Consider the following 26,688-nt stretch of genomic DNA (forward strand, 5'->3'; position numbering starts at 1 on the left):
TATCGATTGTTGGATTGCCGCAACTATCGATACGGAGCGATAGGCTGCGCGCGCAATTCGAACTAGTTTCTTATCTCTCTACAGTGGATTAATGCGTTCCCTAAACAAATGGCTTGAAAGTGACAAATAAATCCACACAGGAGATGTTATACATTTTCTTTACCTCATCCCAAACATCTTAAATCGATGTAATATACGTGATAGTTTTTTCAGTTAAAAAGACAGTTTATATATTTGCAGATTATCTTTATTGTATAACAGCATGTGAAACGTTTGGCGAATGAAGTCACTCTAAGAGCTAAATGAAATTACAAACGAATCGAGATCCTTCTTTGGTCCCAATTGGATGCTTGAAAACATGTGGATTGTTTTGTTCATATAAGCCCATTCTTAGCAATATACATAGAGGAATGTAGATAGATTATCATATAGATATAGATACAGATACAGATTGGTATATAAATACAGGATAACAATAGAGAGAGATAGTTTTAAAAATACATAACACTAGGATAACTGGATATTTGTAAATATGTTACGGGTAATATTAGCATAACAACTAGGGACTTTTGGCAGCCTTATCGAATATGTGGGACACAAAACAGTTGGTGAAGTAATCCCGTTGGCCATGGACATATACGAGTTGGCGAAACAGCTTATGGATTACGGACTACCGATTACTAACTACTTCTCGCCAGTGGAGCCACCACTTCCACTCGATCCCGCCGCTGTGCTGGGCATGCTGCTCTTGCGCTGCGCCTGCGAGATCTGCACGATCCTCGAGAGCGGCGAGTGGGTGCTGCTGGTGCTGGGTCTCGTGCCGGCGGGCAGGGGCAGCAGCCGTTGGGCGGACGTTCCTCCGGACTCCTCGTTGGCCCCCGCTCCCGGGGCACTTCCACTGCCGCCGGGCGGTGAAGTGGGCGATAGTTCCCGGGCCAATGGCGATGGACGCAGCGACAGGCGTCGCTGCAACGCCGACTGCTCCGCCAAGTTGGCACCTGGCGGTGGCGCCTGTCCAGGTGGGATCTGCAGAGCAGTCGGTCGAACGCTGAACCGACGGCGGAACTTACTCTGGCCAGAAGTGGCGGCATTCGATGGACCGGCAACGGAAAGGGAATTTCCAGCAGTAAGTTGGCTCTGACTTCCGGCTCTTTCGGTGTAGCTAGGCGGGGGCTCCAGCAGGGATCTGGCCGTGGGTCCGGCTGCTGCTCCTCCGGTGGGCGAAATGCCCACAATTGTGGAGCGTCGGGCGTACAACCGATTGGCGGCCGCCGCCTGCAGTGTCCTCGTTTGATCGCCCGCAAAGAGCGATAGGATCGGCGGCAGCTGCGGCGGATCCAGTCCCGCATTGCCCATCTTGCGCTGCTTCCGGCTACCCTTCGATGAAGCTCCTCCTGCCGCCGCCGCCGCCTGTTGCTGTTCGTCCAGGACGGCATGGGTATGCACCACCTCCAGGGCGCGGATCAGATCTGCAATGGTCGTCTGCTCCAGCACATTCATGTCCTTGTCGGAGGTCACCGAGAATATGCTGCTGCGACGCGGAGCAGAGGCCAACGAGGAAGGCGATGCGGTGGCCGGGAAGAGGCTGCCCCGACGGGCGGCCACCGCTGCCATGGCCGCCGATCCGGAGCCACTGGTGGCCAGACTGCCGCGGCGCATCTGCATCTGGGCCAGGGCGTGGGCGGTGGGCGGGTACATGCTACCCCGGCGGGCGGATGGCGCCGGATTCTGCGTGTAGATGCTCTCGCGACGTCGCTTTCCGGCCGCCACCTTGCGTTGATAGGCTCCCCCGCCCAATCCCGACGGCGGAGTTGCCCCATCCTCCAGCTGGAAGCCCAGGTTGGTCAACCCGCCGCTGGCCAAGCTGCCATTCGATTCGAAGGGCGGTGGCGGACCACGCCCGTTGCCCAGATAGAACTGACTGGAGGCCGCGGTGACCGTGTTGCGGTAGTAATCCAAGGGAGATCTGCCCTGCTGTGAGATGACACCTTCGGGCACCGAAACCACCGACAACTTCCGTTCCAGATCCTGCGAAGGTCTTTTCTTCTGGAACGGAAACAGGCGGCGCAGGCCATCCGGCATAGAGAACTTCTTGACGCGCCCCGCACCCGGCGACGGTTTCTTCAGCTGCTCCTCCAGGGCATCCGGCTCCAGATGGACCATGGTCGAATTGGCGCCGTTGGCCCGCTGCTGGCCCTTGTAGCGCTGGTTGAAGGCCTCCTGGATCTGCTGGTTGTCGCCGCTCCACGTCCATTCGTTGTGGCTGGGGCGCAGTGGCCTCTCGCTCTGCCAGCGGGGCGCTTCCAGGTTGAAATCGGAGCAGGCACGTGCCCGAGGTCGGCGCGGTGTGGTGAACTCGTTCACCGTCGAGAAGGACCATTCGCTGGCCAGGATCTGCGAGTCGGAGAAGCCATGGTAACCGCCGTACAGGGCCGCATCCTCCTGCTCCGCCGCCGGCGGTGGCTTCACCGTGGCCAGGGCACTGACCACCTTGGCCAGCAGATCGGTGGTCTGGCGGTACGCCTCCGCCGTCTCGAATGTCTTCTCGCGGTCCAGTTTGCTCAGCTCGGTGTCCGAACTGGCGTGCACCAGGATGCCGGCGTCCCTTTGGGCCGCAGCCAGGTCCGCGCACACGGAGAAGGCCCTCTTCCGGCTGGGGATGGGAGCCGGCTCCACGCGGTACATACTGAGATCCGGACACGAGTTGGAACGGGGCAGTGTGTAGGCGATATCTAGGTCGGTGTACACGGGCTGAGAGGGTTAATTCGATTTGTTAACAGCAATAAATCGTTAAGTTCAAAGTCATAATAATTTAAAATTGGAGATTATGTTTCCAGTTTTAAGAGCCATTCAAAGTCAAAAGTGTAGGGTGGTGTTTGATGTTGGACATGTAAAGAGAATAGTTTGAATTAGTGTTGGATCATTTCGTTGTGGGTATTTCTGTCTGTCGAGTTGATTTTGGGCTAACACTGTCTATACAAATTTCGAAATTGGTTTTACAAGAATTTTCTAATAATTACTTACTTCTGCTGCTCTTCTTTTTCTGCTCAGCCTTAGCCTTATTCTTCGGCTTCTTTCTATTTCTCTTTCGACAAAACTAGAACGGAGAACATCGACTGTGTCAGATTCTGGCATAAGCTTGGGAATATTGGCTAATAGGAACGAATATAAGTGTATACCGCTTAGACAGACACATACAAACTGATATTAAACATTGAAGGTATTCCCAAGGGAAGTTTCTCAGCAAGATCAATGCATAACCCAAATCGGTTAGTTGGCCCTTTGAAGGTCCACATCTTGGCAAAAGTGCATAATCACAGCGAAGACAGTTTTATAGGTTTAATATTATCTATACATCAAGTTTGGTATAAGCCCAGTTAGACGGTAAAACTATAACATTTTGTTTAATTCCCAGGTTTTTAATTTAATTTATTAGTGTTACTAATGTAAATAAAATATATATCAAGCTTTATAAGTTAAATCTGAAAATCTCTTGGTTAAAAATAATGTGAGAGATCATTTTAAAAACAGTCAGTGTTATTGAAGTGATATGGGTATTATCCAACTAGTACATAATTATATGTGTGAGTTAATTCTAGATTAAATTCCCAGGTTTTTAATTTAAATTAATGGAGCTTCTGATATTAATTAAATTTTAGTCAAGTTCTCAGGATACAGCAGTTCACAGACAAATGACAAAGTTTAGATTAAATAGTGATATCTGTAACAGATTTGAAATTTGAAATATCGAGTGCTAGCCCATTTGTGAGTTTCCAGTGGGTGATGCGAGTCGTTTACCTTCACTTTGAGGATGTAGAGCTCGTTCAGCATTCGCCTGAGGTAGCCCACATCCTTGGTGACACCTGTCCAGATGCGATTTTGAGTGGCCTTCAGGTTGGAGGACAACTGCTGCTCCAGGTGCGCCAGCTTCTTGCTCTGCAGGCCCCTGTTCATGACGAATGCCCAATGTAAATGTTTTTTTTTTTGGATGGAACCAGGGATTCAAAGGAAGACAAAATGGGTTAGATCATGCAAATGAGAGAAAACGAAGGGCAGCCGAGGACATGCGATGGATTTTGATGCAGCCCACCTACTTACCGGGTAATAAAAGTCATGATCATGACCAGGTAGCCCAGGGAGAAGATGAACCACACAATCACAAAGATCTGATAGACCACGAACCAGCCGCCAAACTCCCGAGGCTAAACGGAAAACCAGTTTTCAGTGAAGTGCATTTAGGGGATGCACCCTCCGGCAAAAGACTCACCTGGTTGGCTCCAAAGGTGGGCACATAGTCGCCAAAGCCTATTGTGGTCGTCGTCACATAGCTGTAGTAAAGCGAGATGGAGTAGGGCCAGTCCTCAAAGTAGGTGAACACCCACGAGGGCAGCAGCAGGAACAGGGCTATGCCCGGAATCAGGGCAATCACCACCGTGGTGATTAGTCCCAGTTGAGGTGGCACATAGTGCATATCCGTCGACATCTTGTACTTTTTGTATCGCCTGTAAATAGCTTCAAACTGGAAAAGCAAAATTGTATTACTGATCGAAAAAGACTTCAAACCTTGTTCAAAATAGTTACATAGGTTATTTTAAATATATTCTTCTCAAAATCAATGCTTTTTACTCCAAATATTTATAATATCCATTGCATTCTATAATTGTTATTTTCCAATTTTAGAGGACGATATTAACTTTGCAAAAATACTGGAATAGAATCATTTAACATAAATATATTAAATGATAAAATGTGAGTCAACACATGACGTGGGTCCGTCCTGTATATAGGAATTAGAATGTGATAATTTTGCGTAAAATAAACGACGCAAATTTTCAAAACAAAGCTCAAACAGACTTTGAATTGACCATTTACGAAGCCTCTTACCACTTTTAATACAAGAAGGTTGAATTTTTCCTTATGACAGTGTTATTGCCTTTGCTTATAAGTGTTTTCAAAGAAATAATACAAAGCTTTTCAGGCTACTAACCGTACGGCCAAAGTACTCGCCCAGGCCGGCGAAAAGGATTCCGTTGACGGGGATTCCAATCACCGAGTACGCGATCATGATCATCCGTCCGGCGAAGGTCGTTGGCGATATGTTGCCATATCCCACCGTCGAACAGACGGTGAAGGCGAAGAAGAAGGCGTGGTAGAAGGTCCACGTGTAGGGCGTATCATCGTGCGCCGGCGGATTCGTAACCGGCTTTCCACAATAATCCGAGATCCGCTCGAGAATCTCGTTCTGGGTGCTCGCGTTCTTGTCAACCAGTTCCTCCAGAAGATATTCTGCAAAAACAAATAAGGGAGAGGATCAGAAAAGTGAACTTTCATGCCCGATCGAGCGTGAAATCAAATTAATTTTAATTGGCTCCCATTGTGGTTCACGTGTCGAACCGAATCCGATCCGGATGCAAATGTGCGACCGGCTGCTAAGCTTCCGCTTTCCGCTGGTAAACAATGGACATAAAAGAGACGGAATCCGAATGGATTTCAAAGTATCGAGCTGCAAAGTGACGCTTCCTTCCATGATGGGGGAAACCGTTACGTTTTCAGAGATCGGTGATCGTCACTGGCTAACCCCCCTCTCCCCTTTCCTCCAGCGTGCTATATTCAGCAATAGCCGATCGGACTGGGTCGTAAATCTGATTAAAGTGATTTTGCTTACACGGAAAAATAATGCGCTATTTTTCAAGGAGTGATATAGAAATAGTTTTTAAGCCCTGAAAATGGATCTGGAAATGAACTTAAAAAAATAAAACGAGATGCAAAAACGAGAAGTGAAGGACGATTGTTTTTTATAAGTTCGTGGCGGGTAGTTTTTAATGCCAATGTTCATGTAAGTGTTTTATCTAACATTACCAGAATTTAAAAGAATCAGTGATCGAGTATTGCAGTTCCACTCTGAATTATGTACTTATTTCCTGACCAGTATGGCACGCTTTTGGTTAAAAATATTATTTATTCTATCTGCAATCTGATATAGTTTTTATAAATGTTGCAACATACTTAAACAAACCCGAAAAGCTAATATATAGCCATTACAAAGTTACTTGCTTAAACCTATTTTCGTTTTCCGTGCACCGATGACAACAAACGATGAGCATCACGATCATGACCTGACCCAGACGATCTTGCTCCGGTTAATTGAAATGCGCTGGATGAACGACCCCGTCAGTCGCAATGCGAGATATTTATCAAGCCAATTAATGTAATCGTGGCCGGAAAGAGAGCCCAAGACGATCTTGTTGTAGGTCAGCAATTTAAAGCTTTAATCGAATTTTACTTCTCGTAATGAATCTTAAGGAAGCCCACGCAATTGATCAAACGCTTTGAGATTACCAAATGATTAAATGTAATGATTGTACAAATTGTGATTTTAGGAAAATTGATAAGGACTTACGAAACTATTATAGGAACTAACTACCGATCAAATCTACCGATCGAATACTAAAAAATATAGTTAAATTTTGTGCCCAATGATTGATTTGTTGATTGTAAACTAAAAGCTTATCTATTAGTGATATCACTAAATCAAAAATAGGTGAAATGATTGCACTATCTAAAAATAGCTTGGGATTATCAAGTTTGTTTGTAATCTATTAGTTATTGACGATCTCTAAATGACTATTCCGTTGTAAGACTATTCTATTGAATGGCTATAATATTCATTGACTAATCCATCAATCGCAGTCTCTATCGATTGGATGATGGATAGAAGTGCTCTAACCGGATCGAATGCTCTCTAGCCACTGCAGATCCTCCAGCTTTCTCTTATCAAACCGAGTGCAAACACTTGGCTGCTCCGCCAGTTGAGATGTTCATGATCGGCTGTCTAACCTTTATGGCCAAGTTCATCAGACTCGAGTCGAGAACTCTGCTCGGCAGATTGTCCGCCTGCGGCTGCAATCATTCAATAAACCCTGAGCCTTGTGCAAATGCCAACAATTTGAGGCCCCCGGTAATCTTTTTACGAATTGCATAATTCAATAAATGCGTCCGGACTCCGTAGGCAAATGCCCACCAACAAAGGGACTTGCAGTGGAGCTCAGCCGGTGTCATCTCATCTCTGATCTCTGATCACAACGGGACGCAATTGGGGGCAATTCAGAGATTAACAGCCACAATAACAACAGCAACAGTGTGGAGAGCACTATATAGTGGGACGAGTGACGGGCACAAGCGGTCACAATTTAATCGCCTTTGTTGGTTCACTGAAAATCTTGATTGCTGGCAATTTGTTCATAGAAGTCGATCATTATCTCGAATTCTTGTAAGTCCTCTCGACTCGCCTCTGCAGCAGTGATTCCAGGGCGTTTACTCTGATTATCTCGGCGATTGAGTGCGGCCCGGAAAAGTTTGTGGCAAACAAATTGATAAATTAATTTAATTAAAGCTGACAGCGAGGCTGCAAATCAGCAGGCAGTGCAATCGGAGTGCCCAATCATCAAAACCATCCGAGGTCGAGGTCAGTCATGCATGGCGTTTCGAGGATCGTTCGGAACCTTGTTCCCTTTGACCTGGGCTCCATCTCAATTGAAAAGGGTTTTTCTATTAGCTTTAGACCAGATTAGAATTTCCGAAAGTTCAATAGAATTTCTTTGAGGAAAAAATGTCTACCTTATGTGTGTAGTACCTACATACCTATTTTTATACGCCATAATGGCAATGAGTAGAATAATAAATCATCCTGAAACCCACTAATTAATACCCTATTATATATTTTAGAAATCCCTAATTCTCACATCCTGTTTTGATGTTTACTCAAGTAAAGAAAAATAGATCGGGGATTGAAACATCATGCTGGCACGATTTATAAATTTGGCAAGTCTTTGCGAAAATAAAATCCACGTTATTTAAATTTTGACTCGCTGTCAGCAAATAATTCACTTTAATTCTCTTAAAATTGAGCTGTTATATTATGGGCCCTGTTATGAAATCAAATATAGAAAAAGAAAATAATCAAGTTCATCTTCAGGAAGATCCTGTATCAGAAGATCCTGTAACACCAAAGGTTTAACTGGGGTTCTCAAACCTAAGTAATTGACCCTAAGCCCCAAATCACTTCCCTGGGCATTCTTGTGGGAGATCCCTTGGCATTGTGATTTAGCCCGGTCACCTTATCAGGTGTCAATAGCTCAGGCGTAATCTCACCATGTTTGTGGACACTTGAAAGTCATCGTCGTTTGGTTGTGGCCATAGCCGATTGTCGAACTTCTAACCAATTGCGGTGTTTTTTCTTTACTGTTGTCCAAGTCGGGAGCGATTAAGGTGACTTTGCCTGCTTACATATGCATACAAATATTGACATGACAAGTGCCGTGTCCAATTGCGGATTTTCGGGGCATTAATTGGAGGCCTACCACGTATCCTCTGATACGTTCGATTGCTAGTCGAACCCTGGACAGTCACTCATGCGAGTGATCCACGATCTAAAATGAAGTTTTTAGCTCGGCCAGTGATCGTGTTTCAGGTAAGCCTCTGATTCAATCCGTTACGATTCACACACGTCTTGGGTCGATGGTTAGTAATTAGAGCGTTTATGGGTTATTTATTTGCATAATTAGCACATTTTATGTGCTATTTAAATTCGGATTTATTGCAATTGAAGAGGCATTAAAATAAATACATCCGAGACTGCGGCTCGATTTAGCGTAGATATAATCGCTCTCACACTGTGAGATATGTGTCTGAATATAGAGGTCGCGTTGTCTATAAGGCAAACAGCCCTGATTGCCCCAGACTTGTTGAGTCGTAAACCTCACACTTTCCTCCTACATTTACGCACGTTTTGCCAAAAAATATAAATCCGCACTCAAAATAAAAACGCTGCTCTAAATTTAAGTACGATTCATATTGATTTTGAATAATTCTTGATTTAAAAATATTTGTAATGTGAGTACTTAAATCAAGACAAGATTGTTCTTAAACCCAAAACATTTTAAAAACGACTTTATTCAAAATAAGAGTAAAATTCCTAAATCAAATAGGTTTCGTGCTTTACTCAAGAAAAATTGATTCAAGAAATCAAATCAAGTTAGTTTGGTTTTTTATGATGTACAAATCTTTCTAAATGCGATATTAGAATGCACTAAATAGTTACGATTTGCACGCAAGCTAAATGTAACGAAAGGTAGAATAAATGTTCTTAGTGAAGCAGTTTTAAAACAAGAAATCGTTCATTCTTGATTTAAGAAAATTTCATAATCAATTGGAGCATTAATCATAATTGATTTACGAATAATAACTTAATTTTGTAATCATAAGTTATTTAGTTAGTGATATTCGAGTCGACGTATTATCCTTAAGGGAATGTTTTCTGTAAGATGACTTTGCTTTAGCCCAAAAAATTCCATTCAAGAATTTGAAGCTTGACTTCAAATGAAATCTCGAGGCCGGACCCACGAGCCACAAGTCGAGAAACCTCAACAAGTGGGTGTAAACGTTTCAACCGATCCGACATGGGTCTAGACTATCTAGCGAAGTCGTGGGTGACCATTTAGTTAGGTTCGTGGTGGGATCACATGCTCCGCCGTGGTACGATCTGGATCACGCGGCTACTTATGACTATGGAGTATTGTTAAGTGTTTCTTTGGAAGCTCACCCACCGTTGATTGCAATTTGCTCCTTGCGCTCCTCGGTGCGCGATATCTTCTCCTCGCCGTGCTCAATGTGGTAATAGATTGCCGCCCCGAACATCAGGTAGGATATGTAGAAGATGAGCAGCAGGATCCATCGATTCGGCGACATGCTCGTCGGGGTGACGGACTACCTGAAAGGACAGCAGCTTAAGTTTGCAATATGCCGGCAAACGTATTCCAGGTAAGGACGGAGGAATCGGAATCGGAATCGCAATCAGTATCGAAATCGAAGGCAGATCAGTGTTTTGGGAATTCGGTGGAATCACACCGCTCTTGTTGTCTGTCGTTATTTATGGTTGTATCGCCGCTAATCGAAGCTTGATTGCGATTGCTTAAGTGCTGGCCAGTTGCTTTAGTTATTGTCTATATCTGTACGATAGGAGAGAGCAGATACCGGACTACGCGGTTCCATGCACTCCGCCCAAATTTGGTGGTCTTATGCGTTTAATGTTATATTATAGTAATATTCATGATACTTATTAGGCATTTACCAGTGAACACCAATATAAGAAAACATGAAATTGAATTCAAAATTTTTAAAAAAGACAATAAAAATGCTCTTTAGGTTAACTAAAGTTGTTTTTGTTATTTAGAAGGTTCAGAAACGATACCTTTGAACATTAGGAGCATCTTAACATGCTTTCATTGATCTAAAGCTAAAATAAAGCTCAAGTCCCTTTATCTATTACATTGTTGATTCAAATTATTAACTCTATTTTTGGAACATCTAACAGAGTACCACAACATTCGGTGCGTTTGGCCCATTCTCGTGGTGAATTCCTTTGCAAAAAGCACGCGCTATCTTGTGAACAGCGGCCTCCTTAGCCGGCGATCGTCATCGCTGGAACGGTGAGGAGTCGCCAGCTCCGGAGGCAACGTCATCACTCCGGCTTACACCTATTGACACTTCTAATCATATCGCCGGGCGGACCAGGGCATTACTGCTAATTTTCCACGATTTCTCGCGGTGCAAAGTAGTCCGCTAACGATTAGCGACCGCCGCAGACGTTGCCCTCCCAGCAGTCCAAGTCCCCGTATACCGAAAAACCCCCCCTCCCCGATTGTCCGTTTGCGTCTTGGGACTCTTATCTACGAAATATAGTGTGTGTGAGTGGCTGGGGATCGGGGGGCCAGAGGTTTGGGGGCTGCTGTGGGTGTCAACCGACTCGCAATGTACAGCACTTGGCTGCCAATTAGCGATCGCGAATGCAAAACACAAAAAGTTGACAAGCCCGAGTTCCAAAAACAAAACTCAGATCAGGTGTCAAACGTTTGGGGAGAAATTTAGTCATTAGCTAATGATTAGAGTTCTTGGCACACCATAAAGATAAACGGTGCAGAGCTGTAGTCACACTACCCCCATTGGTAATACTCAAGGTCTATGATGAAAGTACTTGACATATCGGTCAGGCAGTAAATTTGATTCATGTCCGAGGGCTTAATATCTTACAAAATCGTAACGATATACGAAGCCCTAACATTAGTCATTATTGGTTGCTAATGGACTATTGATGGCGAAAGTTCTTTCAATATCATAAAGATAAACGTTTAGCGGTGCTAAAGTCATCGGTGGAGATTTGTGGTTCTTACAAAATCATAAAGATAAAATTGGCTGCATGTTAGCTCTAATGAGTTCATGTTGGGGTAGTTCGTGTGGACTTTACGCGCGTGGAGTCCCCAGCGAATTCGCGTGAATCGACTAATTCTCTGCAGTGGGCTGTGGAAGCTCCACGGTTCTATTTTCAACGACGCTTCCCTATCGCATCGTATCGGTAAAGTCTTCTCATTACACGCTTGATTACATTGGGACAATTCGAATTGTTTATTCCCGTTGTTCAAGTCAAGTGATCGCTGATAACGATTCTCCATAGCTTTGGTCTGCACCAGTTTTAATTATTATTATCGTTCTTACTGTATAATTTCTATTAAATTATCTATGAAGTATTCCTGTTTTTTGTTCCAATTTTTGGTTCGGTTCTTGGGGTATAGCCCCTATAGCAACTACAAGAACAAAAGCAACCACAACAGCGACTACAATAATTTGTTAACAATAAAAAAATCGTCTATTGGGCGCGTTCCTCGAGCACTGACTGGTTGGCGATGACGCCGTTCAATGGAAGTCTTTTCATTTATTGTGTTTCCTTTTTTATGTATTTATTTATTCCGAACAAACATTTCGATGACGCTGTGCGTTGCCAAACGATCTTTTTAACGCTTTTTTTGGGCTTGCCCCATGGAATTCTTTCCGAGTGGAAATTTCTAACAAAAAGTTTGCGGAAATTGCTGATAATCGGGCAATAATGTTGGCAAAATTCAGTAAAGAAGGATCGTAGTTTAGAAAATTTTCTTTCGATAAAATTAAGGCTTATTGAAAATAAGATTTTAAATTTGAAGCTTCTCTACCTGGAAGTACAAGGATCCATAATAATTGTAATAAGAAAAGAAAATTATCCCAAGAGCTCTTTTTCAGTTTTAAACATAGCTGTTAACATTTGGCGGTCACTCACGCCCCACACCCACAAAATGGGCCCACTCTTTATCAAGCCGAACCCAAGCCAAATCACTAATGACAATAACAATACCCATGATAAACATTCGATGATCATGTAAATGAATTAAGTCAATGTTTGACGTCAAGTGGAGTAGACAACAGAACATTTAATATGGCAATAAATGCGTTTACTAATTGATAACCCATCGACTCCAGTTCACGGCGATCGGGGGCATTTGGGGAAATCGTCGAAGGATCGCTGTACGATCAGCACGACTGGAACGATCAGTTGATCTGCACGTGCATCTCCATTGAGCTGACCTCAGAGGTCCGTGTTACGTGCAGAATTGGGGGGAAACCTGGGCCCATATACACTCACCGTAGATATGTATGTGTGAGAGCCGTATATTATGTGGAACAAAATTAATAAATAACAAAATATTTACATATACCAACGCTAAATAGTCGTATAATCAATAATAAATAGCAGCAACTGCAAAATGAACACGTTTAGTAAATAATCGCAAAAGTCAAGCGTCAAAAGCCGTGCTTTTTTTTCATTCGTCGGAAAGCAGGCGGCGGAGATTGGAAAAATCTCGGGGGAAAATAAGGGACAAGAATCGCAGGCATTGTGCCCAGAAGAGTCTGATTTAAAAAATCTGGGTGGAAATATCAGGCGGGCCAACGGGTTACTGATGAGGCTATTGGGTGCTAATGATGACATTGTTTTACAAGCCGGGGCGGCAAGATGATTAATTGAATTGCGATCTATCAATGTCTCGTTTCCTCCGTCAGTCTCGTCATCGTCTTGTGCTTTAGTTGCTGCTTCTGGTTTTCCTTCTTGTGATAAGAACTCCGTCAGAGCCCAGAGTTATACGCGACAATTAATAACTACAGTCAAACTCCCATAACGAGATAAAAAAGACTACAATTATTATAATTAAAGCTGGTATACATTTTAAAACTTTTCAGAAAGTTAAATTCTTTTCACAAACTTGATTATAAACTTTTAAGAACTTTAAAAGTTTGTTATACATTATAAATGATTATAAAGGATTGATTAAAACAATTTATCAAACTTTCTGTTGATGTTGTAATATGTTGTAACAATAGTTTTAAAAACTCGTCTCTTGATATTAACAATTTAAGACTCTGGCTTACATTTCCTAATTTCACAATAAATATAAATATGGATAACATGATAAAATATCATTGTATCATTTCTTCATTTATGGAGGTTCGACTGTAATTCTGTCAGTCACATGTATCGCTGATTGAGCGGTATCCACCACCCAATAACTGAGTTACCAACTAACTGATTGACGAACTGAGGGGATCAACTGTTGGGCCATATTTGCTTATAACCAAATGCCCAATGATGGATGAAGTTGGCCTATAAGCCTAGTACACCCGCAAGACTTCTTGAGCCCTCTGCCAATCGACCGATCGATAACAGGTTGCCGTTATTAGTGGCTCTAGCTAACGGCACATTCGGGGCGTGTGTAAGTGATCGTTTTGCATATGACAACAACAGTTAAGCAAACACTTTTGCACAGTGAAACAATTTCGTTAATTAAATGCATTCATACAACAGATACCGTAAGAAGGTGCGGCACAGATTGATTTACCGGATTATACACAGACACAAATAACAAAAATACACTCTACATTGCCATCATACGCTTTAAGAATATTGATATTATTGAAACACTTCGTACTATATTTTAGACCTACATCCATATTATTCGTATTACCTTTTCAAAAAAATGTACGAAAAGAAATGGATTTTGTTTCTTCTACGACATTTTAGGATATTTTTGTAATATTGTTTTTAATTTAGGATATTATTTTGCAAGAATAAAGGTTGTGTGAATATAATACGTGGATAAACTTTTTTAAAGCTTTACAAATTTTCGCTTAAATTTTTCATATAATTTCAAAATGATTTTACAAAACTGAATTTTTAACACATTTTTAAAGGTATTTACTTATAGTTTTTTAAATATGTAATACCACGTTACAAATTTGAGACATTTAAGTTGCAATTTTAAAAATCCTTAGGTCACATTATGGATACTGATTTCTCGAAACATAAAATTAATGATTTGGGATCACTAAGGGTTTCGAGATCATTTTTTTAATGTTTTTCTTAACAGTTTAACTTTCTTTCGAGAGTATTTGGTCATATAGACATCGCGTCTGAAGTGGAGCTCACATGAGAATCCAAATCCGCTCGTCCATTTTGGACCCAGAAGAACTCTAACCTGTGCCCTACGTAATCGTGCAATTCACTGTCTGGCCGTCGAATCGCCCTCGTACTTTCTTTGTGGCCCACTCAGATAACACCGTACAAATACAAGGTGACCACGAAAACAACACCAAAAAATAATGACAACAACACGGATCGGTGGGGATGGCGATAATGTCTGCACTTCAGTAATCCACGATTGTTGTTTACAGGGAACTGATTTTGAATTCAATTTTTTATTGCCATTAAAAAAAAGTTTGCAACACCGAAATCCATCCAGTTTCGTTCCACTGTGCCGATCCTTTCGTTCAGTTTCACTGTTCCGATCCTTCTTTTTTTTGTTTCACTCTCAGGATACCCACGATCAAAAATGGATGAAAAAAAAACACTCGAATGCTAGCGCTTGTTGGGTTTTTTTTGTTTGTTTTTGGACGGAAAGTCTTTTCGAATTGAAAAAAAATCGCGAAATACTGAAAGGGCTGAGCGATCGCGTCGCAGGACCGTTACCGTTAAGCGGCGCACGCTGAATTGAAGCGCTGCCAGTAGACGGTTGACACTTTTTGTTAACGGTGACGGCGGCGGTGACGTCGCTCTGTCGCTTCTCGATTCGCAATTCCCGTAACCGTTCTGATTTAAATGGAACGCTTCGCTCCAAGCTCACGTCTGTTTCCAGTCTCTGCCGGCGTCAGCGTCGCGGCCTACGTCGCTGCCCACTAACCGCTATTTCTGTTTCTTTTTCGCCTATCCGTCGTTTTCGGCACTTTTCAGCTTCCAGTCGAGCTTGCTTCTTCCTTCTATTCCTGTTTTTCCAGGGAAGTCCCGTTATTTCAGAGAGAGAGAGAGAAACGAAGGAGTGTTACCGTTACGACACTTTTCGCGTAGCGAATGACAAAAATCGGAGAACCGCACGGTAAACGATCGCGGCATTAAGTAATTTCCCACCTCCTTTAACTGCCGATCGGCGTATATTTGTGTGTATACACATACTTATGTAGTACGTGTGATCTCTAATCCAGTGCTCACTCACTTTGAGCTCTTCGCTCTTCACGGGCTCCAAAAACTAAGACAGGCCGAAATCACTCAAGAAATGTGCGAATGTGAGTGGGTCTTTAGTGCGGGTGGGGGAGCCCCGCCCCTTGCGCTTCACCTCGCATCCCTTCACTAACTGAACTAAACTAAATTAAGTCGAAACAACGATCGACAAACGGCTACTACGAAATTCGCCAGCACAGTGCAGCCCACTAAACGCCCCCCACCAATAACACCCCCCACCCCTCAACCGATCGTCGCGAAAAAAGAGATACTGTGTAGTAACCAACGGAATACAGGGCAGCACAGTGGAACAAATCGCCGACAGGATAAACATATTTTTTTTTTTAGGCTACTTCCTGTCCGTAGTTAAAAGATTTATTTTTCACTTCAGTAGGGAAGTAGATAAACACACTAATATTAATCCAGCTCTTCAGTTTAACAAATCTAAATAAAAATAAGATATTTTTAAATTGAATATTGCAAGAAACATAAATAAAGTACTTCGATTACTCTTTTCTTAAATGTTATTTACATTTGAATATTTTTTTCCATTATTTCATTCTTCGATTCAGCAAATACAGTTTGAAATATACTTAAAATAAAATAAGTAGGTTCATCTATCCGTACACGTAATAAATGTCGCCAAAATTATCATGAGGAATAATTATAAATGCAATCAATGTACCTACATCTTAAAATTAGAATAACTTTTTCTTAGATCATTTACGGATCTAATCAAAGAACCTATGAATCACTGAATAATGCAGTAAATTTTCCAACCTTTCAAAAAACCTTGATAAAATTTAATAAATGTTTTCCATGAACAATAAAATTTGTCCGCGACATGCCCATTTTGTGTACGTCAAAAAATCGATTTTATACACCTCGAACTATTAATGACTGTCTTTAAAAAGTTGAACTCAATCAGAACTTCTTTTTAAATGGAATTATAATCTCCATTGCCAATACAAATTATACGGCCAAAAGACAAGACAAGATCCACTTCGCGACAATAAAATAAATTTATATGAGTCTTAAAGAATTGTTATAAAGAATATCTTTAGAAGTTTATTATCTACATAAAAAAGTATTGAACTCTTTTATGAGAGTTCAAAAACTTCCTAAGCTATACTTTTTATTACACCGATTACCCTTTTGATTTATAGATCACAACCCACTCGTATCCCTTATCAGTGTTATGATGCTCAGAGCGAGCATCACTCATCTCAGCCCACTGTGTTCTATGTTTTCTGTTTGATCGTCAGCTTGGCCACCGACCTTTTTAGAATATACGGTACATGGGCCAACCCAACGTGGGCGCACTAAATTTAACCCACGGCGCCACCGCCACCACCAATGCCACGCCCACCGACCAACCGTCAAGCCCAGAAAACACACCTAAAGTGAGTTGTCAAAAAAACAACCAAAGCGACCACAATCGCAGCCAACGTAAATAATTTGTCTACGGATTTTAGTGTTTTACGACGGGCACTAGCCGAGCGCAAACTTTAATCGTCGAACGGCAAACGAGCCACCCATTCCACACCCACCCACTGAACCACTAAGCCACCTGGTAGCACGCTACCCATCGTCATGCCCACCTTGATCTTGGGAGCATACGAAGCCTGATCCTCCCCATCGGAAAAAGTTTACCCTGCCAATTACATTGTAAATATGGAGAAAACTATCGTTGGGCACTGATAAAACAAATGTATTCGATTTTTAGGTGACTAAATATGTTTAAAACATCTAGTTATGATCAAATTGAATGCCATTCAAAAGAAATTTTTTTTAATTTTTAACATAAATATATGTATAAATACACAGTACTTGAGTGTTTAAATCATTAATGCAGTTCAATCAATGATTTTCTAGCTAAATCCTTGTATCCATTGTTTTCTTTTTATTCGAATCAGAAATTGGAAATTTTGATCAATGCAAAAGTTACAATGCTAAAAACAAATTGATACTTGGTATTGATCTCGCCTTATTTGTAATCTACTGTATAAAATAATTATTTTTGTGGGTGTATTTTTTTCCAGGACCTCATGGCCCACTGTGCATACCTGCAAACGGACGAGGGAACCGAATTGGAATCCAAGGTCTGAGCAGTGTAAGTGCAACTCAGACCGCTGACACTTGACGATCAGAGTTGAGTTATCGCCTGGTTTTTTGCTCTCTTCCGCCGTTACCTATTTCACGCTCCACATTTTATATTCTCCGCCGATCGATTGGGATTTGGCGACTGCGGCATCGGCTGCGGAAGAGCGGAGAAAGCTCAAGAGAGCACGGAGATGGAGATTGCCCGGGGCTTCGGATCGCCGGGGACAATGATAGTGTTGATAACAAGTGCTTTGCACTGGATAGAGGTAAGCGAATCTTCTCAGACGTCGACTGGAACCCTGAACACTGAACGAAATACAATTATGGAATTAGGAAAAACGCAAGTTTTTAATTTATTACACCACATATACATAATATTTCTCAACATCTTTTTACATATTATTCTTCATATATTTTTTTTTGTCCGGTGGATAAGCCATTTCTCCCACTGTGCGCCGGCGTAACTCGGAAAAAGCACAACTCACGATCATCGAAGTTGTATGGTCTGGAGAGTCAGAAGTGGAACAATGTTAACCATGACTCCTAGAAAGTTATAAACAAGTACATGCAGAAATGGAATCTTATACATCAGATCGACAAAAATTTGTTTACGCTTATATACTTATGACCTACAAAAATACATAAGCTTAAACCCGTGTCCTAGCTCCATGTAAAAGAACCGATAAATTGCATTAAACCTGTATCCTTATAAACAAAAAACTGTTTTAATTTTGGTTTTTTTTGCAAGTGCGTTTTAAAAAAATCCCCGGAAAGTAGTCATATCAATGCTGGACGAGTGGTCGTATTTCCCACGTCATTGATCGCATTGGACCAACACCCCTTTCCCCTACGACGGGAGACAACCCACCAATAGCTGGGTTTACCTCCCAAATCAGAGCGCGCAAATACGACTCAACGAGGTGCTAAAAGATCCCATTTGTACTCGATCACTGGAGCCTTTAATTGGAAAGATAAGCTTTTGCGAAAAGTGCGAGTTTTCGTTACAGAGATCCGGAGTGGGCCAGAGCGAAAGAGGCAAAGAGTGAAACCGCTCAAGGCCCCGGAGTTAAATCGGAGCCCCAGACCCCTATTCAAATTGGCAACTGATTCATAGGTGCATTAGCCAATGTTGATAAGCATAATTAATTACGCTGCAAGTACGTAGCTTTGATGTATCGATGGAACCGACCGGTGTTTCGGCTGTCATTGCAAAGTGCCCGTCCTAAATCCGAGTGTATTTAAATAAATTCAAACGAATTGTAATTGATGGGACACCAGGCCCCCGAGCCCCTGAGAATTTCGGCCAATCGTGGGCCTTTTTTGGATGCCGCCGGCGGGATCGTGGCCACCCTAACCGAATTGATCGATTTAGCAGTTGACACTTGGTGATGATTTAGGCGCCCTTTTCGTTGACAAGTTATTAATTCGATCAGATCACTGAAGAATCAATCATCTACAAGATTGATCGGTGACATGGGCAGGCTTTGCGCCTATCCCGGTGAAACTTCTTCAAGGGATTGAAACTAACTTATTATTGGGTAATTCATTCAGCTTAATTCACTGCAGATTCAACAAAGCTTTTGCAAGTAAGCAAACGAAAAGAAATTCTCATCCCGACTTTTTGCAGTTCAAAGAATTGGGATATCTGTTTTATTGGTCATTCAATCCACAATTTTGTGGTAAGCATAGTTAAGCTCTTTTTTTTAAGAAACATTAAACATTTTATTTAATTAAAAATATAGTAAGATTTTACAAATTATCAGAGAGCAGTGAGTTAACCGTCTTGGATGAAGCCAACGTGCAAGATTCCCTGAGGATGCGCATTTGTGTAAATGAGACATTCGACGCGGATATTCAGTGAATAAAGAAGCTGGCCACAGAAGCAGTCTACTGCCAGTTCCGTGACATGATGTTCAAAGGAGTCCAACCCCTCGACATCGTCGTTTTCGCCACAAGCCAAGTGTTTCATGTCCGACAAAGCCTGGAAATGCTACAAAATAGTCTGGACGATTTGCCAATCTCGTTATCGGTTCCACTCGAAGATCTCGTCTGGGGTGATTTCCAACCGGAACTTGATGATGAGCACTTTGGGTTACCATTGGCCAAGGCCGGAACTTCCACGCGGAGGAGAACGAGGGGACGACGACCGATCTCAAACGAGAACGTCGGCGAGCTAGTCGGATTCGATGGACTTGTTCTAAACGAAGAACATCAAGCATTTCTCTAAAGAAAAAACTTTTCGGAATTCCTAACAATTATAATCATACACTAGCTAATCGAGTTTAAATTGGTGTGAATATTTGTGGGTGCGGTAGTCTCTAGTGGTTGATTTACTGATCATATTATTATAAACAACGTTGGATAGTTTAAAAGCCGGTACAAGAAATTGGATTACAACTTATTTCGCTATTCAGCTGTTAGTCCTTAGTACGCTGTACAGATAGTCCTCATCAGGACTGAACAAAAATACTTTTTACTATTTAACATTTTATAATTTATTTTGTTTAATTTTATTAGACGATCAGAACACAGTGATGAGAAAACGGCCACAACATTTTCAGTATAGAATGTATTTCAGAAATTCATTATTTTAAAAGGAGACGCTAATATATTTTCCAATGCTCTGGCAAGTAATTTAAAAAGGTTTGACAGAGATAACTTTCCAGTTGGGGACAAAGTTTGATTAATATAATTCGAAATGTTGATATAATGTATGATAATTATCATCAATCAATCAAATTCTATGATGCAAACTTAGAAGGCCCAAATTGATCGATAACAAATAAAATCAAGGTTTTATCAATTACGGAAATAAATAACGATCTTTTAATAAAATGTATAAATCAATATAAGCTGAAGGAAAGGGAAACATATAAATAATATTGCATAATCTATTACAAGGAGTATTTGGGTGTTTTTCTAGATGGAAAATCAAAGCTAATATGGTTTATTGATTATTGCAATTTCTAAATGATTATTTAATGAGGCAGTAAAATATGAATATCATCCTAAAATAGGAGTCTTTATCCAATATCTATTACTCTTTATCCCGTTGAAGAAACCTTATGGAGTGTGCTTTTGAGCCATCGCTTTGGCGATTCGTTATTGGTCTCGTTTGGCGTATATTACAGGTATTTTAAATATCAGCTCAAGAGCTATTACACAAAATGTACATTTGATTTGGATAGTTTTGAAATGAGGAGCGTCTCAGCTATTTTTACTGATCAGGTAAACGATGTTGGCGATCATGCGGCAGCCGTTTTTGTGGTGCAGCAAGTTAAGGCACGGGTCGCGAATCTTCTCCTCCAGCAGCTTGATCATCTCCGCCCGCAGGCACTGGACCATCTCGGCGGTCTCGAGGTCGTGGGCCTTCAAAATGATCCAGCCGCTCTCCAGCAGGAAAAGGAAGTCGCCGTCGTGCAGCTCCACCTTAAAGTCGCTGCCGGCAAACAAGACCATGGCGATGAGAGGCAGCATTGAGCAGTCCCGGATGTAGATGGCGCTGGTGCGCACCTTCTCCTGGTAGACAAGGAAGGGCGCCTGGAAGACGGCCACATGCGAGTTGACTGACGAAGGATGAATCTTCACGTAGCCATCGCCGCGCGTCTTGAAGCGCAGATCGTGATGACTCGGCTCGCGCGGCACTGCCCCGCCAGCCGTTTGCACATAAACGCGCTCCGGCGTCATGATCTTCACGATGTTTGGGTAGAGGGCAGCACAGAGGAGCGAGGTCAACAGCCGGTTGTTGTCGCCGTTGTGATTCTGGTCCACGCCTGCGAAGAATTGATTTTCTTGTTATTTGAGTACTCATATAAATACAATGGGTCGTTTGGTATATGATCTTTTAAAAACAAATTGCAATTTTGTTAATAGTGCATTATAAGTAATGAAACAATTCATACAAATAGCACTTCCTTAATTTTAAAATATTTTATTCAAAACAAAAAATGATTGCAATTATTTTAAAACTCAATAAAATACGTATTTTGTACTTTCCCCTTGCGTACCTGTCAGGGTGAGAATATTGTCGCACTCTTTCTTGCGCCTGCGCGGCACATTGATGGGCACAAAGCCGATGGACACGAGTAGCTCTAGATACTGGTACTTGAGGTCGGCTATCGTCTCGAGTGTGTTCAGAGACAGAAAGTGTTCACTGGCATAGTTCCTGCTGGCAGCAAAGTTCCCCCTACGCGCCACGTCAAGCCATTTCTTCGGGAAATAAAGAAACATTATAGGAGAAGTTGGAATCCTTAGGAATGTTAACTCACCCGATAAGCATTCAGGACAGTGAGGTGATCGCTGTTGCCCAGGGCGAACATGCGCTTGCACTTGTCCGCCTCCGTGCGCTTGTTGAGCGGACTTACGAACGGCGATTTGTTGCTCAGGCAGGCGGCGATGGTCAGCACGCTGTCCAGGCACTGGAAGATCGCCCCGTATAGCATCAGCTTGCCGATGCGCACGTCCACGGGCAGGGCAGCGAGATGATGGCCCAGCGGAGTCAGCTGATCTTCCGCATCAAGAGCGCCCACATCCCTTAAACGCGTCAAGGCACCAAGAACACTATCCTCCGTGGGCGCCTCCAGCGTTTCCAGGAGAACCGAAAGCGTGTTGCGCGAGGCGAACGTCTGTAGCGTCTTGATACGCAGCACAATCTGCTCGAGCGGCACCCGTTGAATCTCCGGCACAGGCTGGGCGAGGATGTGCTGGTGGTAGCGGTGACTGGTGTACAGGTGGATGCACACTCCCGGCATTACACGACCGGCACGACCCTTGCGCTGCTTGGCATTGGCACGGGACACCCAGACTAGGTCCAGCGATTCCATGTTACGGTTCGAGTCGAAACACTTCTCCTTCATCAGGCCGCAGTCCACCACGAACACACAGTCGTCAATGGTCACCGAAGTTTCGGCTATGTTCGTGCTTAGCACGATCTTTCGCTTACCGGGAGGCGCTTTCTTGAAGACTAGCACCTGGTCCTCACCAGAAAGGGCAGAGTGCAGGGGCACCAGAACGAACTTGCCGGCGCGTGGCGAGAAGAGGGCATGGTCCAGCAGGGAATCGTGCACGGTTTGGATCTCACCGAAGCCGGGCAGGAAGATGAGAATGGTTCCTTCGCGGGGCCACTCGTGGGAGCCCTCAACGATATATTTAAGCACGGATTCGATTAGTTCTGGATTGATCGTCATGGGCTCCATCAGGTAGATGCTTTTGCACGTGGGCTTGCTGAAGTCTAAAGGGGTTGATACAGATACATGGTAAGCTGTTGGTATTTTGTTGGGTTGAACAATGTAGCCACTCACCCGCGTACCGCTGATAAGTCTCGGCCAGGGTTAGCTTTTCATCCTTGACCTTCTTTCCTGGCGCCTGCCCCGAGGCCTGCACATCGGCGTACTCCAGCTCACGCTCCAGTACGTCCTGCTCATGCTTCTTAAGCTTGCGGCAGTACTTGGTGTCGTACTCCATGACGAAGTCGCTCATCTCCAGGATATCCTCCAGGAAGAGCTGCTGTACGGGGAAGGTGCGACCAGGAATATCCAGCACGGGTGCTCCGCCAAAGTAATCCGAAAACAGGGTGGCATTGAGAGTGGCCGACATGAGAATAACTTTGAGATCTTTGCGTTCTCGCAGCAAATTCTTCAGGATAAGCAGTAGGAAGTCGGATTCCTCGGAGCGCTCGTGCACTTCGTCGACGATAACATGGGTGACGCCTTCCAACAGGGGATCGGAGGCCAGTCGGCGCAGCAGGATGCCCGTAGTGCAGAAGCTTAGGCGCGTGCTTTGCGACACCTTGTTCTCCAGCCGGATCTGGTAGCCCACCAGCTGACCAATGCGATCCAGACGCTCGGCAGCCACTCGTTCCGCCACTCCGATGGCCGAGAGACGTCGCGGTTGCGTGCAAATGATCTCAACGTGGGGCAGGTTCTCCTTCGCAGGCAGTTGGAGGGCCCGGAAAAACCAGTTGTCCAGGATGAACTGTGGCACTTGGGTGCTCTTGCCGCAGCCCGTTTCACCGGATATCACCACCACCGGCGAATTCTCGATCAGCGCCAGAATACGTTCAATTTCCGCGAAAGCGGGCAGCTGTTTCCGGCCATCGATGACCTTCTGGTAGCGCTCCTCCTTCCGCCGCTCCACGAACTGCTGCAGCAGGCGGCGGTTCTCCCGATTCTGCGCCTCCACATTCCGCTGGCGGCCCCCTTCGTTACGCGCCGTTTGTCCGCGGGCGTAGTGCGAGGGCTTCGGTGCCTGCTGATTCTCACTATTCTGGTCCGCTCCACCGCCCTCCGGTTCGTCGTGGAAGATTGAGCGCTTGGGCGAGGGAAAGGCAGACGTATCCAGTCGACCGGCCAGCTGTTCATTGGACTGCAGCAGGTCGCAGATGCTGTACACACAGGGAATGCCATCGCGGCAGATCTCTCTGGCTTCTCTATACAGGTGGCGGGCGTAGCGGAGCCGCAGCTCGTGCGGGATATCGTGGCAGGTCGTTTTCAAGTAGACGAATGGCGCCTCATATGGATAGCGACTGCCCGGTGGGAAGCGCACCTCCACGTGGAACCAGAGCTCGTTGTCGTTCTCGTCAACGCTATCTAGAAGTTTGGATAGAAAGGACATAAGTTCAGGCAATGGGAGCAATGGAAGAATGGCAAGCAAGGAAACCAATTGTAGATAAAAGAAGACAAACTTCTTTACGAATCTTAGCCGGACAACTCACCCTTCTTGGGAGTGTCCGATTCCGTGGGCAGCGCATGCAGGTGAGCGAACCGGCACTTGGGGCCGAACTTGCAGGTGCCGTCGCGGTCGAAGTTGCGACACCGCTGCGGGGCCTTCTTCTTCTTGTCCAGCGCCGCCTGGACAGCCGCGGCAGCAGCGGCCAGGACTGCCTCCCTGGCCTTTCGCACCTCCGAGGGACTGTGGGCCAGCAGGTGGTCGATGCGGAACTTAAGGTTCCACACCCGGTTCGCCTCTCGCTCCTCGTACGCCTGGTCGTAGATCGACTCCAGGGCTTCCTTCTCATCCGCGCGCATGTCCAGCAGTTCCTGCTCGCTGGGCGGTTCGAGCGTCAGCTGTTCCTCCTCCGGGATCCTCATGTAGCGGCGGTAGAGCAGCAGTAGGGCGGCCTCCGTGTCGCCGGAGCAGTGTTCATAGGCCTCCAGACAGTGGACGGCCTGGAAGCCGTAGTTCTCCAGCTTGGCCAGGGCATAGCGGCGCAGGCGGTCCCCATCGCTATCGTCGCCACGGGAGGAGCTCACTCCTTGGACGCTCTGCACCATCAGGGTGCCGCGATCCTGCCAGTAGGAGTGCTTAACGCCGTGGCCGCCGCGTCCGCGATCCTTGTACTTGCTGATGTCGTCCAGCTGGAAGTCCGGCCCGTGGATTTGGCGCAACGTGTCCATGGTCATCTGGCGGGACTCGTCGTTCAGCCGGAGGACGTGCAGCTCTGTTTTCCGGGACTTGTTGTCCGACGCCTGCGATTTCGGCACCGCGGGCACGTTGCTTTTGGCGAGGATCGGGAAAGTGAGTGGGATGACCAGCATCGTGTGACCCATGGCGTACTCACGTGGTGCGGATGTCGCTGGGGCTGCGCAGGAAGCAGTCATCCATCTGCTGTCGCGAGGATTCGTCCATGGCCACTGGCAAATGGCAAACGTAAAGCAGGTAAAGCAAATTTCACAACAAACGCCAACAAATCGCACGCAACTCGATACATTCGATACATCGATTTATGCACCAGCGGTGAGGAACTTGGATAGATGAGAAATTATCGGTACACAGTTGCGTTCAGAATAATAGTTCTTGCTAAACTATATACATTACCATTTTCCTTTTTTATTTTTGAACAGTATCTTATGTTAGATAAGGCTGAAAAAAGTCTGTGTAAAACAAAAAGTTTTCTTGAAGTACTCTGTTATTGGATCAATCTTTCCTTCACTGTGTTGCATGGCTGAAATTATAATACCCTTACCAGCAAAACAAAAAAAAAAACATTTTAGTCGAGTAAGAATCGAAATTGATCCTTGCGCTGTTTGAAAGTAATTTAATTAGAAAATCCACTACTGAGATTTTTTTGGACATAGCACCCACAATTAATAACGACCATTTAAACTATATTATTTAGTGTTATGGTCTGTAATTGGGGGATTATAATGGCCAAATTTAAGCTCCAAAAGGAAGGCAGACTGAAACTAGGAACAAAAGGATTTTGAAGGCTTAGGATATCTTGATGTTTTTCGCTTAAAGCAAGTTTCTGGGTTGTGCCCCCTGCAGTTCTTCCATTGAATCATACTTGTGATGTAGCCCCTGCCCAATGTCGCTGGTTCCGTTGAGGAGCTTCATCCCCTCGATCTCCCCTGCACGGAAGTGTTGTCCTTGGCCAATGGTAGCCAACTCATCCGGATTCGGGGTGAAGTTCTGGTAGTTCCGGGCAGCCAGTGGGTAATACGGTCCCAGACGAGTGAGGCTCATTCTGGTGATGTCCTTGAAGAATTCGTGGAATGTTGCGGCAAAGTCCAGGTTGGCCCGGAAGTCACCCCCGACGAGATCATCGACTGGAACCGTAAGGGGGATTTTCAACTCGTCCAGACTATTTTGCAGCAGCTCGAAATTCTGCCTGAACCGACTCTCTTGGTTCGTTTCGAAAGCGACGTCCTCCAGCGACAGGATGCCGCTGAACATTATGTCAAGGAACTGGCAATAGGCTGCTCCTGTGGCCAGATCCTCAATGCACCCAATATCCGCGTCCAGTGTGTTATTCACCCACGTTAACAGCATCAGGGAAGTATACATATTGGGTTCATTCAAGGGATTCATCTCACTGCTCTCCTTTCTCGATTGGAACATTTATAAAATCTACTTACAAAAATAAAATTGTTGATTGATTTCCGTACAAATTTATCAAATTTTTCTATAAATAAAATTGGTGGTGTGTTTGCTTTGAGCACTGAATAAATAATAAGAAAAGGGAAGAAATGATTGAAGTCGGGATGTGAATTTTTTGTCGTACGCCTACTTGCACAGGATTTTCGAAAATAAATATAAATTTGAACGGAATCTGCTTATTACAGTTTTTCCACAAAATGATATCTACAAATTATGAGCATTTTAGATTAAATTAAATTTGAATGACTTGTATTATGAGTGAGGAATTCACTTAGTGATTTAACGTAGTTTTGTTGGAG

General features: G+C 44.1%; 3 protein-coding genes across 6 annotated transcripts; all 3 read right to left on the bottom strand.

Annotated features, from left to right (window-relative positions):
• Positions 1–229: 229 nt before the first annotated feature.
• On the bottom strand, positions 230–15,563 carry LOC108044242 (open rectifier potassium channel protein 1). 4 transcript variants are annotated; one of them, XM_044461110.1, is made up of 8 exons: positions 14,740–15,006; positions 9,606–9,769; positions 4,988–5,286; positions 4,268–4,519; positions 4,099–4,202; positions 3,799–3,946; positions 3,025–3,097; positions 230–2,732 (listed from the first exon to the last, which is right to left on the bottom strand). In XM_044461110.1, exons 2-8 carry the CDS (start codon positions 9,745–9,747, stop codon positions 685–687), a joined length of 3,066 nt encoding a protein of 1,021 aa, XP_044317045.1. In that variant the 5' UTR covers positions 9,748–9,769; positions 14,740–15,006; the 3' UTR covers positions 230–684. The 4 variants fall into 4 exon arrangements, with proteins under 4 accessions (XP_044317045.1, XP_016978664.1, XP_016978662.1 ...); XM_017123175.2 differs by lacking the exons at positions 3,025–3,097; positions 14,740–15,006 and adding an exon at positions 15,405–15,563 and having other exon boundaries at positions 230–2,751; XM_017123173.2 differs by lacking the exon at positions 3,025–3,097 and having other exon boundaries at positions 230–2,751; positions 14,740–15,004.
• Positions 15,564–20,315: 4,752 nt separating this feature from the next.
• On the bottom strand, positions 20,316–25,215 carry LOC108044243 (putative ATP-dependent RNA helicase DHX57). Its single transcript, XM_017123177.1, has 6 exons — positions 25,071–25,215; positions 24,225–25,006; positions 22,813–24,099; positions 21,781–22,742; positions 21,520–21,721; positions 20,316–21,285 (listed from the first exon to the last, which is right to left on the bottom strand). The coding sequence occupies exons 1-6, from the start codon at positions 25,136–25,138 to the stop codon at positions 20,720–20,722; spliced, it is 3,867 nt and encodes a 1,288-aa protein (XP_016978666.1). The 5' UTR covers positions 25,139–25,215; the 3' UTR covers positions 20,316–20,719.
• A 529-nt stretch (positions 25,216–25,744) lies between these two features.
• On the bottom strand, positions 25,745–26,296 carry LOC108044220 (microtubule-associated protein RP/EB family member 2-like). The gene has a single exon (XM_017123141.1). It carries the CDS (start codon positions 26,294–26,296, stop codon positions 25,745–25,747), a length of 552 nt encoding a protein of 183 aa, XP_016978630.1.
• Between the last annotated feature and the right edge of the window lie 392 nt (positions 26,297–26,688).

Source organism: Drosophila rhopaloa, unplaced genomic scaffold, assembly GCF_018152115.1.
Source record: "Drosophila rhopaloa isolate 14029-0021.01 unplaced genomic scaffold, ASM1815211v1 contig_3, whole genome shotgun sequence".
NCBI lineage: Eukaryota > Metazoa > Arthropoda > Insecta > Diptera > Drosophilidae > Drosophila > Drosophila rhopaloa.